Source organism: Microcebus murinus, chromosome 16, assembly GCF_040939455.1.
Source record: "Microcebus murinus isolate Inina chromosome 16, M.murinus_Inina_mat1.0, whole genome shotgun sequence".
In the NCBI taxonomy this organism is placed as follows: Eukaryota; Metazoa; Chordata; class Mammalia; order Primates; family Cheirogaleidae; genus Microcebus; species Microcebus murinus.
Genome location: NC_134119.1, coordinates 28,090,601 through 28,104,689, shown reverse-complemented (window position 1 = coordinate 28,104,689; position 14,089 = coordinate 28,090,601). Strand labels below are relative to the sequence as shown.

The 14,089-nt window shown below is 35.5% G+C and overlaps 1 protein-coding gene across 1 annotated transcript in view; it reads left to right on the top strand.

Moving 5' to 3' along the window:
* The window catches only part of RAD21L1 (RAD21 cohesin complex component like 1), a 28,093-nt gene extending 16,581 nt beyond the window's left edge, over positions 1–11,512 (top strand). The window contains exons 11-13 of the mRNA XM_076011003.1: positions 1,218–1,313; positions 3,545–3,622; positions 8,802–11,512. Of these exons, the coding sequence (XP_075867118.1) occupies positions 1,218–1,313; positions 3,545–3,622; positions 8,802–8,990 (363 nt within the window). The 3' untranslated portion in view covers positions 8,991–11,512. The remainder of the gene's footprint in view (positions 1–1,217; positions 1,314–3,544; positions 3,623–8,801) is intronic.
* Positions 11,513–14,089: the final 2,577 nt, after the last annotated feature.

The following is a 14,089-nucleotide window of genomic DNA, read 5'->3' as shown; positions in this document are numbered from 1 at the left end:
GTCCTCATTTAGGTGCAGACATTTCTTAAAGTTCACCTACTGAAAAATATATTTAGGCAAACTTGTTTATGATTTGGGGGAAGGAAAATATAACTTTAGTTATAATAGACATTAACAAAATAGATTTTCCTACATGCTTGAAATGGAGAGAAGAAAAAAGATTGATGTAACAGTTCTTTTGAACCTTTACGCCTATGTTTTAACCTTCAATTCCATTCTTATTCTGCTTCCAAAAATGGTGAACAAATGTGAAATATAGTCAAGTATGGGAGCACAGTAAGTATGAAAGAACAAGAAAATACTAATTCTGATTAATTTTCAAATCTTTATAAAATAGTATTTTTATACACAGTAATGGCTAAACTAAAAGTATCTAAAATGCAAAATATTCATAGAGATTGAAAGAGAAAAAACGTAAGGCTGCACAAATATGTATATTAAGGAATAAAATGCAACTCCTTATATTCACTAAAATGTTTAAGAACTGAAGTGAAAAATCAAGTAAACTGTGTTAGAGGAGGCTCTTAATCAAGATCAGGGATGACCACTATGGAATGAAGCTTAGAGATAGGTTGGAGATGAAAAAGGGCTGACAGCTTTTATAGCAATGAGAAAGGGAGGAGATGATGGGGAATGAGGAATTTCTGGCTCTCTCTTTTTCCTTCTTCCTTCATGTCTTAGCTCCCCTTCCAGCAGACACAGTTTCTTCTTCCCTTTTGCCAGTGACAGCTTCAGCCTGGGTATCAGGAACTCTATCATAGCCCTGGGGAAGGATATTAATATCCCTTCCCTCACTCTCACTCCCTCTGGCTGCCCATTGCGGATCTTTTTCAAACTCTGCCACCTGGTATTGGCATGAGAATAGAGATAGGGGACTGGGACTAGAAAAAATGCTTCCAAGCAAAAAGATCTCAGTAGCACAGAAGTAGAGACTTTTAATGTGAGGCTTGCAGTGAAGTGGGAAATAGGAAGGAAAAAGATAGGAAGGGAAGAGGCATGGAAAGTTCCTCATTTGTGGGAGCCATATGGAAAACAGGAATGTTTAAGTCAAAGATTGCCTATCTGGGCTATCTCAGAAATAATATTTTGGGAATATGTGTAATATTTTAAATTAGTTTGAGAAATGAGCATTCATGTGATTAAAGCACTTAACAAAATTAAATTGTTCCTGTGATAACCACTAGCTGAATTACTTATCTTTCCCTAATTTGCTTGAGCAGGATATTGTTGAAATGATGTCTTCAGCTGCTGTGGAATCATCTTTAATGAATGCCTTCTTGGCACAAGAAATTGAATATAGTCCAGTTGAATTGGTAAATATATGTGTAGTCTTGGGGATAGTCTTAAAAACTTTGTTCCTAAATATTTAACACCTTAAGAATTGATTTTTAGAACTGTCATGTTACTTTCTGAATTTATAATTTAAACTTGTGATTTCAACAGGGATGTTTGTGAATACTTTGATAAAACATTCAAAATGACTTCCATATTTTTTTGTCTTTCTTTAATTTCTTCTGAAACTTCAAATAATTTAAAAGGAAAGTGTGAGATTTTTATGCTGATCAAAAGTAGTTACAGGTTTTAAAATGTTGAGAATCACTGTTTTAAGTCATATAACATTTCTAGAGAAACAGAGCTATATTAGGGATATGGCCTAGGAGGACATTCAAACTTTTATTTATGAAAAAAGTCATGGGCATTTTTTCCTTAATGTTAGGTGACTCACAGCCTACATCTGTACAAGACTTCTGGAAATCAGAAGAAAGTGGTCTGTTTAATGGGCCACATGTTAATGGCAAAAACTAAAGTAAAATCTGACTCACCTGACTGCCTGTGTGTTACTGCCTTATTTCTCTGGTCTTGTCCCAAAGTACTGAAGGCAATTTTAAGATTGTAAAAGGAATTTTGTCAGAAAGTTTTTTAGTAAATAATATCAAAACACCTATTAATGCCTAATGTTAATGTGTTTTTAAATAAATTATCTTTATCATGAGTTCCAAGACTGTTCGATTTTTTTCTTATGTGGAAAACAGACTGAATTCTCTGAATAATCTAGGATAGAATAAATAACCTGAACTTTTTACCTGAAACATCCAAATAGCTGAGCCAGAAGTGGGTTGATGCATTTTTGCCATTCTCTTTGCTTCTATAGACACAGGTTATTTTCATACGTGGCCAAGCAAACCACAACACAGCACAAGTTCAGCTGTTTTAATAATCCACCAAGCTTTCCACACAATAGTTTCAGCTGTAGGTTGTCCAGATAGATCAAGTGGACAGGCTTTAGCAAAATGCACAGACTATTTCTTCTGAATCTTTCTCTGGTTAGTTTAGTTGTGTGTTATGAGTGAAGCTGGAGTCTCATGGATCTTTAACAAAGATAAAATAAACATTAGTAAGTGAGTAACCTCACTTATCCAAGGACAGACCAGAAAGAAAGAAACATAAATTGTAGCTGGAGGGATTTGGAAAATTCTTCAGAATAGTGACCATATTTTCAAATCAATCTCTTTGGGATTTAAGAAAAGATAACAGCATAGACAGGCCCAGGAAGCTGAAATAGCAATTCCTGGACTAAGCCAAAGGGTGCCTTTAGCCTCAAATCACTTAAAATGTCATGTAAGATATTCTAAAGCTTTCTGAAATTGCCTTGGAGTCCATGAAATTGACATCACTTTTAGGAAATGTCTGGATTCCAGAGCTACATGAAGGCTAGACAAAAAGTAGACATGTGATAAAGGTGACACAGATGCCGTTGGGTTGCATGGTCAGAACTAGTCCAGGAAAAAATATAAAGTAGGTCATATTTGTGCCACTTCTCTTTCGCCAACCCTTTGTAGGCCTGCTCTTTTGTCAGATTCATAACATTTCTGTTCTCACCTCATAAGATATTAATTGGCAAGGGATTTCAGTGAGTTCTTGCAAAGGGATTTCAACTTTACAATTTTTAAATATTTAGTTATTTTTGAAAGTGGCTAAGCCTTAAGTACTGAAAAGAATGTCTCTAGATAACATGACAAGCAATGGGTTAATCTTTTTTGGACAAGGTACCTCAAAATCTAAAAGATTTCTAACCCAGTTATATACAAACTACCAAACACCAGTAATGTTTAGAGCTTCTATATCACCAGGTAAGTTCAGATAAAGGCCTTTACAGGGCAGTATTTTTTATAGCTTTATATTTAATCCTGTCAACTGAGTTCAGATTGATCAGAACTAGGATAGTCCTATCCAAAAGTTGTTGTCTTTGCTAGCTTTACTTTTCAAAGTAAGGGCATAATGCCCTAGATGCATTATCAAATAAAGACTGCAGAATGTACTACTTTGGAGCTGCCTGAGAAATATAGGTGTAGTCCTACAAAGGTTGATCTATGTTTACATGTTAGTCTTATTCTATATTATCAGACTATAAGCTCTTTACTTGGCAGGACCCATGTATAGTTGTGTTTCTTGTGGTAGCTAACACTACTACACTTGGCAAATACTAAAAAATTTAGTAAAATTTGCTTAAATGAAATATTTTATTTATCAATCATTGAAACAGGAGTCATCAGGGAATGAACAAAATATTGAGGCAGAGAGATGGAATCGAAGAATACTTCAGATGTTAAATCATTTACGGGTGAGATGGTAGACTTTGTCAACCCTATTTTTATTTTCAAAAATAAGTAAAATATTGACTTCAAGCTTCTACATATTAATGAAAATGAAACAATTTTCCTTATACATTTTTAAAGCCAAATTGTACTAGAGTGAGATGATTTTCAGTGGTATATCCAAAGCCAAATATAGGAGCTTGGTTTTGGTGCCTGCATATTCTAATCAACTTCTTACCTACACTCATGCCCCTAGACATCTATCCTGTGTCCCATTCTTGTTTGTAGCAGGCTATCAACTAATTCTCAATATGAAACTAAATGTATAACAGTTCAAGAGTGATAACCTGGGTAATTTTTCATTTTAATTTATATTTTTATCAAAATAACACATGTATATAATTTTTAAAGTTCAATAATACTATGCTATAAGACTGAAAAGGAAAGACAAAAGGGTCTTTGTCCTACCCCTCCTCATCCCTAAGTCCAACTCACCAGGAGCAACTATATTAAGCTATTTCTTTTAGTATATATCCATATTTCTAATTAACATGCTTTTGCTGCTCTGGATATATCAGCTTTAAATTTTATCTATTGACTTCTTTTGACAGAAATGAAAATTTAGCTTAGTTATATTCCCGACCCCCGTATACTTATAGCATAGTATTCAGTGTTTACAATGTTATAATTATAAGGTTATAATGCAAGTTTGATTGTGGCAGAGAGTCAAAATATTGGTGGTTTAAAAAAGATAGAAGTTTATTTCTATTTTTTTTCTTAAATTTTAAATTTACTTTTTTTTTTTTTTTTGAGACAGAGTCTTGCTTTGTTGCCCAGGCTAGAGTGAGTGCCATGGCGTCAGCCTAGCTCACAGCAACCTCAAACCCCTGGGCTCATGCGATTCTCCTGCCTCAGCCTCCCGAGTAGCTGAGATTACAGGCATGCGCCACTATGCCCGGCTAATTTTTTGTATATATTTTTGTTGGCCAATTAATTTCTTTCTATTTATAGTAGAGATGGGGTCTCCCTCTTGCTCAGGCTGGTTTCGAACTCCTGAACTCGAGCAATCCGCCCGCCTCGGCCCCCCAGAGTGCTAGGATTACAGGCGTGAGCCACCACGCCCGGCCTACTTTTTAAATTTTATAAAAATTTTCTTTCTTAAATTCAGCAGCATGCAGTGTCTTACTGCAGAAGTTTATTTCTTTCTCAGGTAAAAGTCCAATCTGGTATGGCAGCTATGCTCACAAAGTTGTCAGGCACCCAGGTTCCCTTTGTCTTGTTTTCCACATTCTCATGATCTAAAATGGCAAACTACCCACCATATCCGTATTCTAATCAGCAGCAAAGTTTCCCTAAGGGTACTACCCAGAAATTGGGTGTGTTGCTTTTTACATTTCATTGACCAGTACTTAGTCACATTGCTACATCTAGCCAGTAAATATAGTCCTTATTTGGTAAACTTGGGCCCAGCTAATTAATTCTAGTACCGTAGAAGAAGAGCAGAATAGATGTTAAAGGGCACTAGCAGTCACTGCCACGAAGACTATGTAAAAATTAATTTACATTGAAGCTTCATAGTGTAGTTACATTTCTTTTCTTGTCAACTTTGTGGTGGTTTTTCTGTTGGTTTTTTTCTGAGTTAATCATTACCTCATATATTCTATTTGCTTAGTGTCTGTATACCCATCCTTAATTATTTTTCTGAATTCTCTGACAACATAGTAGAACCCTTTTTAGTATGGTGAAATAATATCAACTGATCCATCAGTTCCATTTTTTTTTTCATAAAGTTATCTCTCCTGGAGGTTCTCATTCTCTTATTCTAATCCAGACTAGTTGCGCTTTAGGTCTACTCCACAGTTTTTGTCTTGGGACATTCCTTTATTATAAACATGGGAATTTCTTTGTATCTTTTTTGTACATGTTAGTTCCTCTGTTTTGGGGGGGCTTCTTTTTTTTTTTTGAGACAGAGTCTCTCTTTGTTGCCCAGGCTAGAGTGAGTGCCATGGTGTCAGCCTAGCTCACAACAACCTCAAACTCCTAGGCTTAAGCAATCCTTCCGCCTCAGCCTCCTGAGTAGCTGGGACTACAGGCATGCGCCACTATGTCCAGCTAATTTTTTGTATATATATTTTTAGTTGGTCAATTAATTTCTTTCTATTTTTAGTAGAGACGGGGTCTCGCTCAGGTTGGTTTCGAACTCCTGAACTCAAACGATCCGCCTGCCTCAGCCTCCCAGAGAGTTAGGATTACAGGTGTGACACGCTACCGTGCCCGGCCAAGCCTGATTTTTCAAAATTTTAACTTGATTGATTGTCTCTGGACATAGGTTGAAAATATATTTCTTTCAGATGTTGAAGACTTTGTAACATTTCTAGGATCCTTGTGTTGTTACTGAAAACTCAAATGCTGTCTTGATTCATGATCCTTTGTAGGTAACCTTTATTTTCTCTCTAGAAGCTTTTAGATCTTTTTTTTTTTTTATCCCTGGAGCTCTGAAATTTCATAATGATGTGTTTTGATTTTTGTTTAATTGTGCTGAGCACAATTTAATAAAACATTTTATATCCTCAAGTTCTATGAAATTTTTTTTTTCTTTCTTGGACTTTCTGTTTGTTGTTTATCTGTTCTTTCTTGTGGAAGGGCCCATGCATGGGTCAAATGTTAGATCTCCTGAATTTTTTAAAAAAATATTTTATCCTTTATATTAATTTGTCTTTGTATTTTTCTCCTCTCTAGATATTTTCTCAACTTTTTCAGTCTTTATTGAATTTTTATTTCTGCTTTCACCTTTTTGTTTTCCAGGAATTTTTTCTTATTAACTGTTCTTTTATCTTATAGCATCCTAAGCTTTTGATTCAATTATGCATTTAGTTTGTTTAAGTATCTTTGTTGAGATATAATTAACATGCAATAAACTGTACATATTTAAAGTATACAGTTAGATAAGTTTGACATATGTATATACCTGTGAAACCATCATCACAAGCAAGAGAGTGAATATATCTAAAATTCCAGAACATTTCCTTGTTCCCCTTGAGAAACCCTCATCCCATCCTTCCCACTGGCCTCCCTCCCCCATTTCCAAGCAACCACTGATCTGCTTTCTCTCACTATCATTCAAATTATTTTTCATGGTTACAGTGAAAAACTTAACTTCAGAGGTTATACTTTTCTTCTGCTCCCTGCATTCTCTTTCCTTAGTGATTTTCTTGAATGCATCTTTGTTTTTGCTTTTTTATTTTTTTGAGACAGTCTCACTCTGTTGCCTGGGATAGAGTGCCATTGTGTCAGCCAAGCTCACAGCAACCTCAAACTCCTGGGCTCTAGTGATCCTTCTACCTCAGCCTCCCAAGTAGCTGGGACTACAGGCATGCGCCACCATGCACAGCTAAGTTTTCTATATATATTTTTAGTTGTCCAGCTAATTTCATTCTATTTTTAGTAGAGACAGGATCTCGCTCTTGCTCAGGCTGGTCTCGAACTCCTGAGCTCAAACAATCCTCCTGCCTTGGCCTCCTAGAGTGCTAGGATTACAGGCTTGAGCCACCACGCCCAGCCAGACTTGTGGTCTTTATAATGAGTTAATTGGGTGGCACCTCCCAGATGTCATTATCTAAAGGTTTTTTTCCTTAGAATGGCCAGTTTTCCCAGAATAATCTTTAAATACACTGCCTGGGAAATATAAGCATGATGCCAGTGGTTCAGGAACCAAAAAGAGGTAAGAAGAGGCTGGTAACCAGTCTCACTATTCTGAATGTACAATTTCATATTCTCAAGATCTCAGATTCACTGTGGTATGATACTTCCCCACCATCCATAGTGCCAGTATCCGAAGCCCAGGGCCTCAGTGGTTGGTATCTTCAGAAGGGCAACTTCTTGCCTCCTGCTATGTGAGTAGTGGTCTCTGATTCTGTGAGGTAGTGGAGTAGATAGAGGAACTAACTGTTCCCAAGTAGACCCCCAAGGAATTCTCCTGTTTTCAGTTTTTCCTCCCATCCCCAGTTTATGACATATTGATGTCTTTAATTCCTGAGCTTTTTTGAGGTTCTGTATCTCAAATTGGCTTGCTTTTTGCTGGCTTTACTGCCTACCAGCACTTAGGTTTTAGCTTTCTCTACTTTGCTAAGTCAGTCATGTCTTCCACGTTGTCTGTCTTTATCTCCTTCCTTTGTCATTTTAAGAATTATTTAAATTGAAAAAGCCATCCCTGCTCTCTCCCAGGGGAAAAAGCCACTCAATTCATATCTTTTATGTCAAGAGAGGGAATAAATGAAGATTGGGTGTGCCATCTCTGAAGGGTTGCTAACCCTGAGCCATACCTTAGGTTGAGATAAAGTAGAATAAAGTATTTAATTTATTAATTTGTTAAGCGTTATGAATTAATTTGTTAAGTGTTAAAAGTTACAAAACTTTTACATGATATTTCTAAAAATACTTTCACAACTATTCAATGAGTATGATGCTCATAGGGATACTGGCCAGAATTCACTATACTACAGTATTTCTTACTAAAGAAACCATACTTCTACTCTAGGAATCTGATTCCAAGTCCTAGTCTTCTTCATGAAAGGAGTTATCTTCATTCATAATTAAATACCATAATTAAATGCTTTATTGTATGTCTAGTGGGTACACAGGTGCCATATGGTAAACCCAACATCTTTTTAATCTGTGCAAATAAACTGGGCAATGTTTACATTGTCATAATTCCCTACAGCAGAAATGTACAAATGTACTTCTACATTTACCACTAGAATTGTTTATGGTCACCACCCCACCCAGTACCTTTAAGGAGAAGAAGCCTGATAGGCTGGTCATTTTCATTGCATTCGAAGCCTTCCAAAGTCCTGGAGATTTTTTTCTCCCTGCAAGTCTAAATTATTAATAATTACACTTTCCACAGGAGCAATTTATATTAACATCATTTTTAAAAAGACCTAACATTTGTATAATATATTATAAATTTATATTATACTTTGGAGTTCTTTTTCACACATGTTCTCAATGAACCAAGCTTGTGCTCAGTGACTTAGGGTATTTTTTATAAGTTTACTAAAGAGTCATTTGCATTTTTCCATTTAAGGATTTTATAGTCATTTAATAAAAAAATGTTAATATTTTGTTGTTCATTATGTATCCACAGTCTACTTTACTTCAAATGATCTTGTTTTCCTTTTCTCTTCTCTTTTCTAATTTTCCCAGGAATCTAACAAGATGGGAATGCAGTCCTTTAGTCTGATGAAGCTCTGTAGAAATAATGATCGAAAACAAGCAGCTGCCAAATTTTATAGTTTTCTTGTCCTAAAAAAACAGCAGGTTATTGAGCTGAGCCAAAGCACTCCCTATGCAGATATTATAGCTACGATAGGACCAATGTTCCATAAAATGTGAAGGAAATCCAGAACATGCACATTTATGTCATCACTAGAATTTCTGTAGATTGTTCAATGTAATGCAGAACCATGTGGAAGCAGCTGAAAGTCTGATCCATTTCATAGATAGGCCGACCTCCTATTTCCTGTCTGTAAGTTCAGAAAAATCATAGCCAGAATTAGAAGCCTATATGCTTACAAAAATAATTATAGCTAAGTGATTTTTTAACTTAGCTGATTTGAATATATAACATTTGTGAGCCTTTAGAGCTCATTTAGGATACATTTAAAAAACACTATATATATGCCTTTGAGAAACATTCAAGGATGTTTTTTTAAAGGCTATTTTACATTGGATTATTTACTTGAATTTTGTGGGATTAATTAATGAGTAATACTTTCATGTTTCTACACAGACAATTTATTTGCTTGCAATGTATGTCATCCTTGATTTGACCTAATGCCGTGGTTTTTAATCTAGTATCTTAATTGAAGAGTTATGAAGTTTATCTTTGTTTTAAATTACCTGAGTGGCTGTTAGTGTATTTATAGGTCATTTAATCATTTTATTTATTATTTAATGATTATTATAATCATCATTCATATGTCAACAAAACTAAATCTTATGTTAAAAAAATTAGCACTTATTCAGCATATTGTCTGCAGCTACAAATTGAGTAAAGATCACTAAGATAAATGTCCTTTTACTTAATGTTTACTGAGCATTTTTGACAATGAAACTATAGTTTTTCTTTTTTCTTTTCTAGTTGTATTTTGAGTTAGAAAATTTTCATATTCTCTGTGAGCTCCATAGTACACTGTAAAATGAAGCCTATGGTACTCTTTAAAATACTATTGTATCTGTAATTATGCTACAAACAACTAAATTCTAAATGTCCTCTCTGAATGTATTAACTATAAGATTTAAATGTCAAAATTGTGTTTTTAAAATTTTATTTTTTAAATTAATATGCAGAAAAATTGACTTCTTAATTTTAGTGCACAGTTCTATAAATTTTGACAGATGTATAGATTCTTGTGGCCACCTCCATGATCAGGATATAAACAGTAACATCACCCTGAAAAACTCCCTTGTGTTATTCCTTTATAGTCACACTTTTCCCCCATTATAACATTTGGCAAACATTCTTCTCCATGACTACATTTTGTCTATTTGAGAATGTCATACAAGTGGAATCATACAGCATGTAACTTTTTTGAGAATGGCTTCTTTCACTCCATGTAATATCTTTGAGATTCATCCAAGTTCTTGCATGTGTCAGTAGTTTGTTCCTTTTTATTGCTGAGTGGTATTCTGTTATCTTGATATGCCACATTATTTATTCTGTTACCCCTGAAGGATATTTAAGTTGTTTTAAGTTTTGCCAATTATAGTATAAATAGAGCTACATACTTTTGTGTACAGTTTTTGTGTGAATGTAAGTTTTTATTTCTCTCGGGTAAATATCTAGGAGTGGGATTGCTGAGTCATGTGGGTAATATATGTTTCACTTTACAAGAAATCACCAAATTATTTTCCAGAATGTACCATTTTGCATTCTAGTTGATTTTTTGTTTACTTGTTATTTTGAGATGATTATAGAAGAAATAATGCAGAGATCCTGTATACCAACGTCCTACATACCAACATCTTGTATAACTTTAGTACAAGGTCACAACAAGGAAATGGGCACTGATACAATCCACCCACTTTATTTAGATTTCACCAGTTTTATATGCACTCGTTTTTGTGTGTGTGTATGTGTGTATTAATTCTATGCAATTTTATCACATGTGTAGCTTTGTGTAACCACCACCGTAGTCAGGAAACAGGACAGTTCCATCACAAGAATCACTTGTGCTAACCTTTGTTAGCTACAGCTACCTCCCTCCCTCTCCTACTCCCTAGTCCCTGAAAACCACTAAGCTGTTCCCCATCTCTATAATTTTGTCATTAATACAGTTGACTTTTATGGGTTAGCTTTGCATCCTGTGACCTTGCCAAACTCTCACATTAGTTCCAGGTGATTTTGTTTTTGTTTTTGTAGATTCCTTGGGATCTTCTATACAGACAATCACCTTGTCTGCAAGTTAGGACTGTTTTATTTCTTCCTTTGCAATCTGTGTTCTTTTATGTCTTTTTCTTACCCTATTACACTGGCTAGACATCCCAATGTGACTTTGTTTTGTTTTGTTTTGTTTTGTTTTTTGAGACAGAGTCTCACTCTGTTGCCCAGGCTAGAGTGCCATGGCATCAGTCTAGCTCACAGCAACCTCAAACTCCTGGGCTCAGGTGATCCTCCTGCCTCAGCCTCATGAGTAGCTGGGACTATAGGCATGCACTACCATGCCTGGCTAATTTTTTCTATTTATTTTTAGTTGGCCAATTAATTTCTTTCTATTTTTAGTAGAGTCGAGGTCTCACTCTTACTCAGGCTGGTCTCAAACTCCTAAGCTCAAATGATCCTCCGCCTCAGCCTCCCAGAGTGCTAGGATTACAGGTGTGAGCCACCATGCCCGGCCCCAATATGACATTGAATAGGAGTGGTGAGACTATACATTCTTTTTTTTTTAACATAAGATAGATTTATTTAATTACAGTATATAGTCTAATTAAAACAATTCTGAGGGGGAGAATCACTCCCAAATCTTTCCTGATTTTTATAAACATACCAATTTACATTTATTTTACGTAATTGTTATCAGCGGAGACTGGACATTCTTGCATTGTTCCCAGTCTTAGGAGGAGAGGATTTACTCTTTCACCATTAAGTATGATATTGATATACTTGGGTTATTTTGGGGTTTTTTTGTTGTTGTTATTGTTGTTTTTTTTTTTTTTTTTTGAGACATAGTCTTGCTTTTTTGCCCAGGCTAGAGTGAGTGCCATGGGGTCAGCCTGGCTCACAGCAACCTCAAACTCCTGGGCTCAAGCAATCCTGTTGCCTCAGCCTCCCAAGTAGCTGGGACTACAGGCATGCGCCACCATGCCCGGCTATTTTTTTCTATATATATTAGTTGGCCAATTAATTTCTTTCTATTTATAGTAGAGACGGGGTCTCGCTCTTGCTCAGGCTGGTTTTGAACTCCTGACCTCGAGCAATCCACTGACCTCGGCCTCCCAGAGTGCTAGGATTACAGGCGTGAGCCACCACACCTGGCCAGGTTATTTTGTTTTTGTAAGGTCTTTTTTTTTTTTTTTTTTTGGATAGGACGTGTAATTTTTATCATGTTGAGCACACTCCTTTCTATTTTTAGTTTGCTGAAAGTTTTTATTATGAATGGGCACTGAATTTTGTCAAGTTTTTCTTTGCATCAGCTGATTGGGTCATGAGGTTTTTCTTCTTTGGATGTAAAATGGTGGTATACACTGATGGATTTTTAAATTTTTAACCAGTCTTGCATGTCCAGGATGAACCCCACTTGGTCATGGTATATTATGCCTTTCATATATTGCCGGATTTGCTAGTATATTTTAATAGCTTTATTGAGACATAATTCACATACCAAAAAAATCTACCCTTTTAAAGTGTTCAATTTGGTGGTTTTTAGTATATTCACAGTATTATATAACCATAACTATTATATAATTTTAGAGCATTTTCATCACCCCCAAAAGAAACCACATTCTTTCTAACAGTCACTACTCATTCCCCTCCCTTCCTACAACCCTTGGCAACCACTAATCTGCTTTCTGTCTCTATGGATTTGTCTATTCTGTACATTTTTATTTTATTTTATTTTATTTTTTAAGACAGAGTCTCTCTTTGTTGCCCAGGCTAGAGTGAGTGCCGTGGCATCAGCCTAGCTCACAGCAACTGCAACCTCCTGGGCTCAAACAATCCTTCTGCCTCAGCCTCTCAAGTAGCTGAGACTACAGGCATGCGCCACCATGCCCAGCTAATTTTTTCTATATATATTAGTTGTCCAATTAATTTCTTTCTATTTTTAGTAGAGACGGGGTCTTGCTCAGGTTGGTTTCGAACTCCTGACCTCGAGCAATCCGCCCACCTCGGCCTCCCAGAGTGCTAGGATTACAGCCATGAGCCACTGCATCTGTACATTTTATATAAATGGAGTCATACAATATGTTGCCTTTTGTGTCTGGCTTCTTTCACCTGGTATAATGTTTTCAAGGATTATCCACATTATAGAATGTATCCATACTTCATTCCTTTGTATGGCCAAATAATACTCTGTTCTATAGATACACCACATTTGTTTATCCATTAATCACTTGATGAACATGTGAGTTGTTTCCACTTTTAACTGTTATGGATAATGCTGCTATCAACATTAGTGCATAAGTTCTTTGTATATATGTTTTCATTTTTCTTGGGTATATACACCTATGAGTGGAATTGCTGTGTCATATGTTTAACTTTTTGAGGAGCCAACAAGCTGTTTTCCAAAGTACCTGTACCATTTTACATTTCCACAAGCAAGGTATCAGAGTTCTAATTTCTCAATATCCTTGACAACCTAATTGTCCCTGTTTTTTTATTATAGCCATCATAGTGAGTGTGCAGTGGTATCTCATAGTTTTGAGTGGATTTTCCTGATGGATAATGACATTGAGCATATTTTCCTGTGGATTTGCTAATATTTTGTTGAGGAGCACAGTTTAAACCTATGTAGTTCAAGGGTCAACTATAATCTGGAGTAGTTAGGTATAGTGTTCTGTAAATGTCAGTTGGACCTACTTGGTTGATAGTATTGTTCAGTTCTTCTGTATTCTTGCTTATTTTCTGTCTATTAGTTCTACTGATTACTGAAAAAGAAGTGTTTGAGTCTCTGGCTGTAATTGTGGATCTGTTAATTTCTTCTTTCAGTTGTCAGTTTTTGCTTAATGTATTTTGAAGCTGTTTTATTAGATGCATATACATTTAAAATTATATCTTCTTGGTGAAGTGACTCTTTTATTGTGTATTGATTCCCTTTTTACCTGGTAATTTTTTTCCAAAGTCTACTTTTTCTAATATTAATATAGCTATTCCAGCTTTCCTTTGAGTAGTGTTTGCATGGGGTATCTTTTTCCCTCTTTTACATTTAGCCTACTTATATCATTATATTTAATGTGACTATCTTGTAGACTGTATCTAATTAAGTAATTTTTAT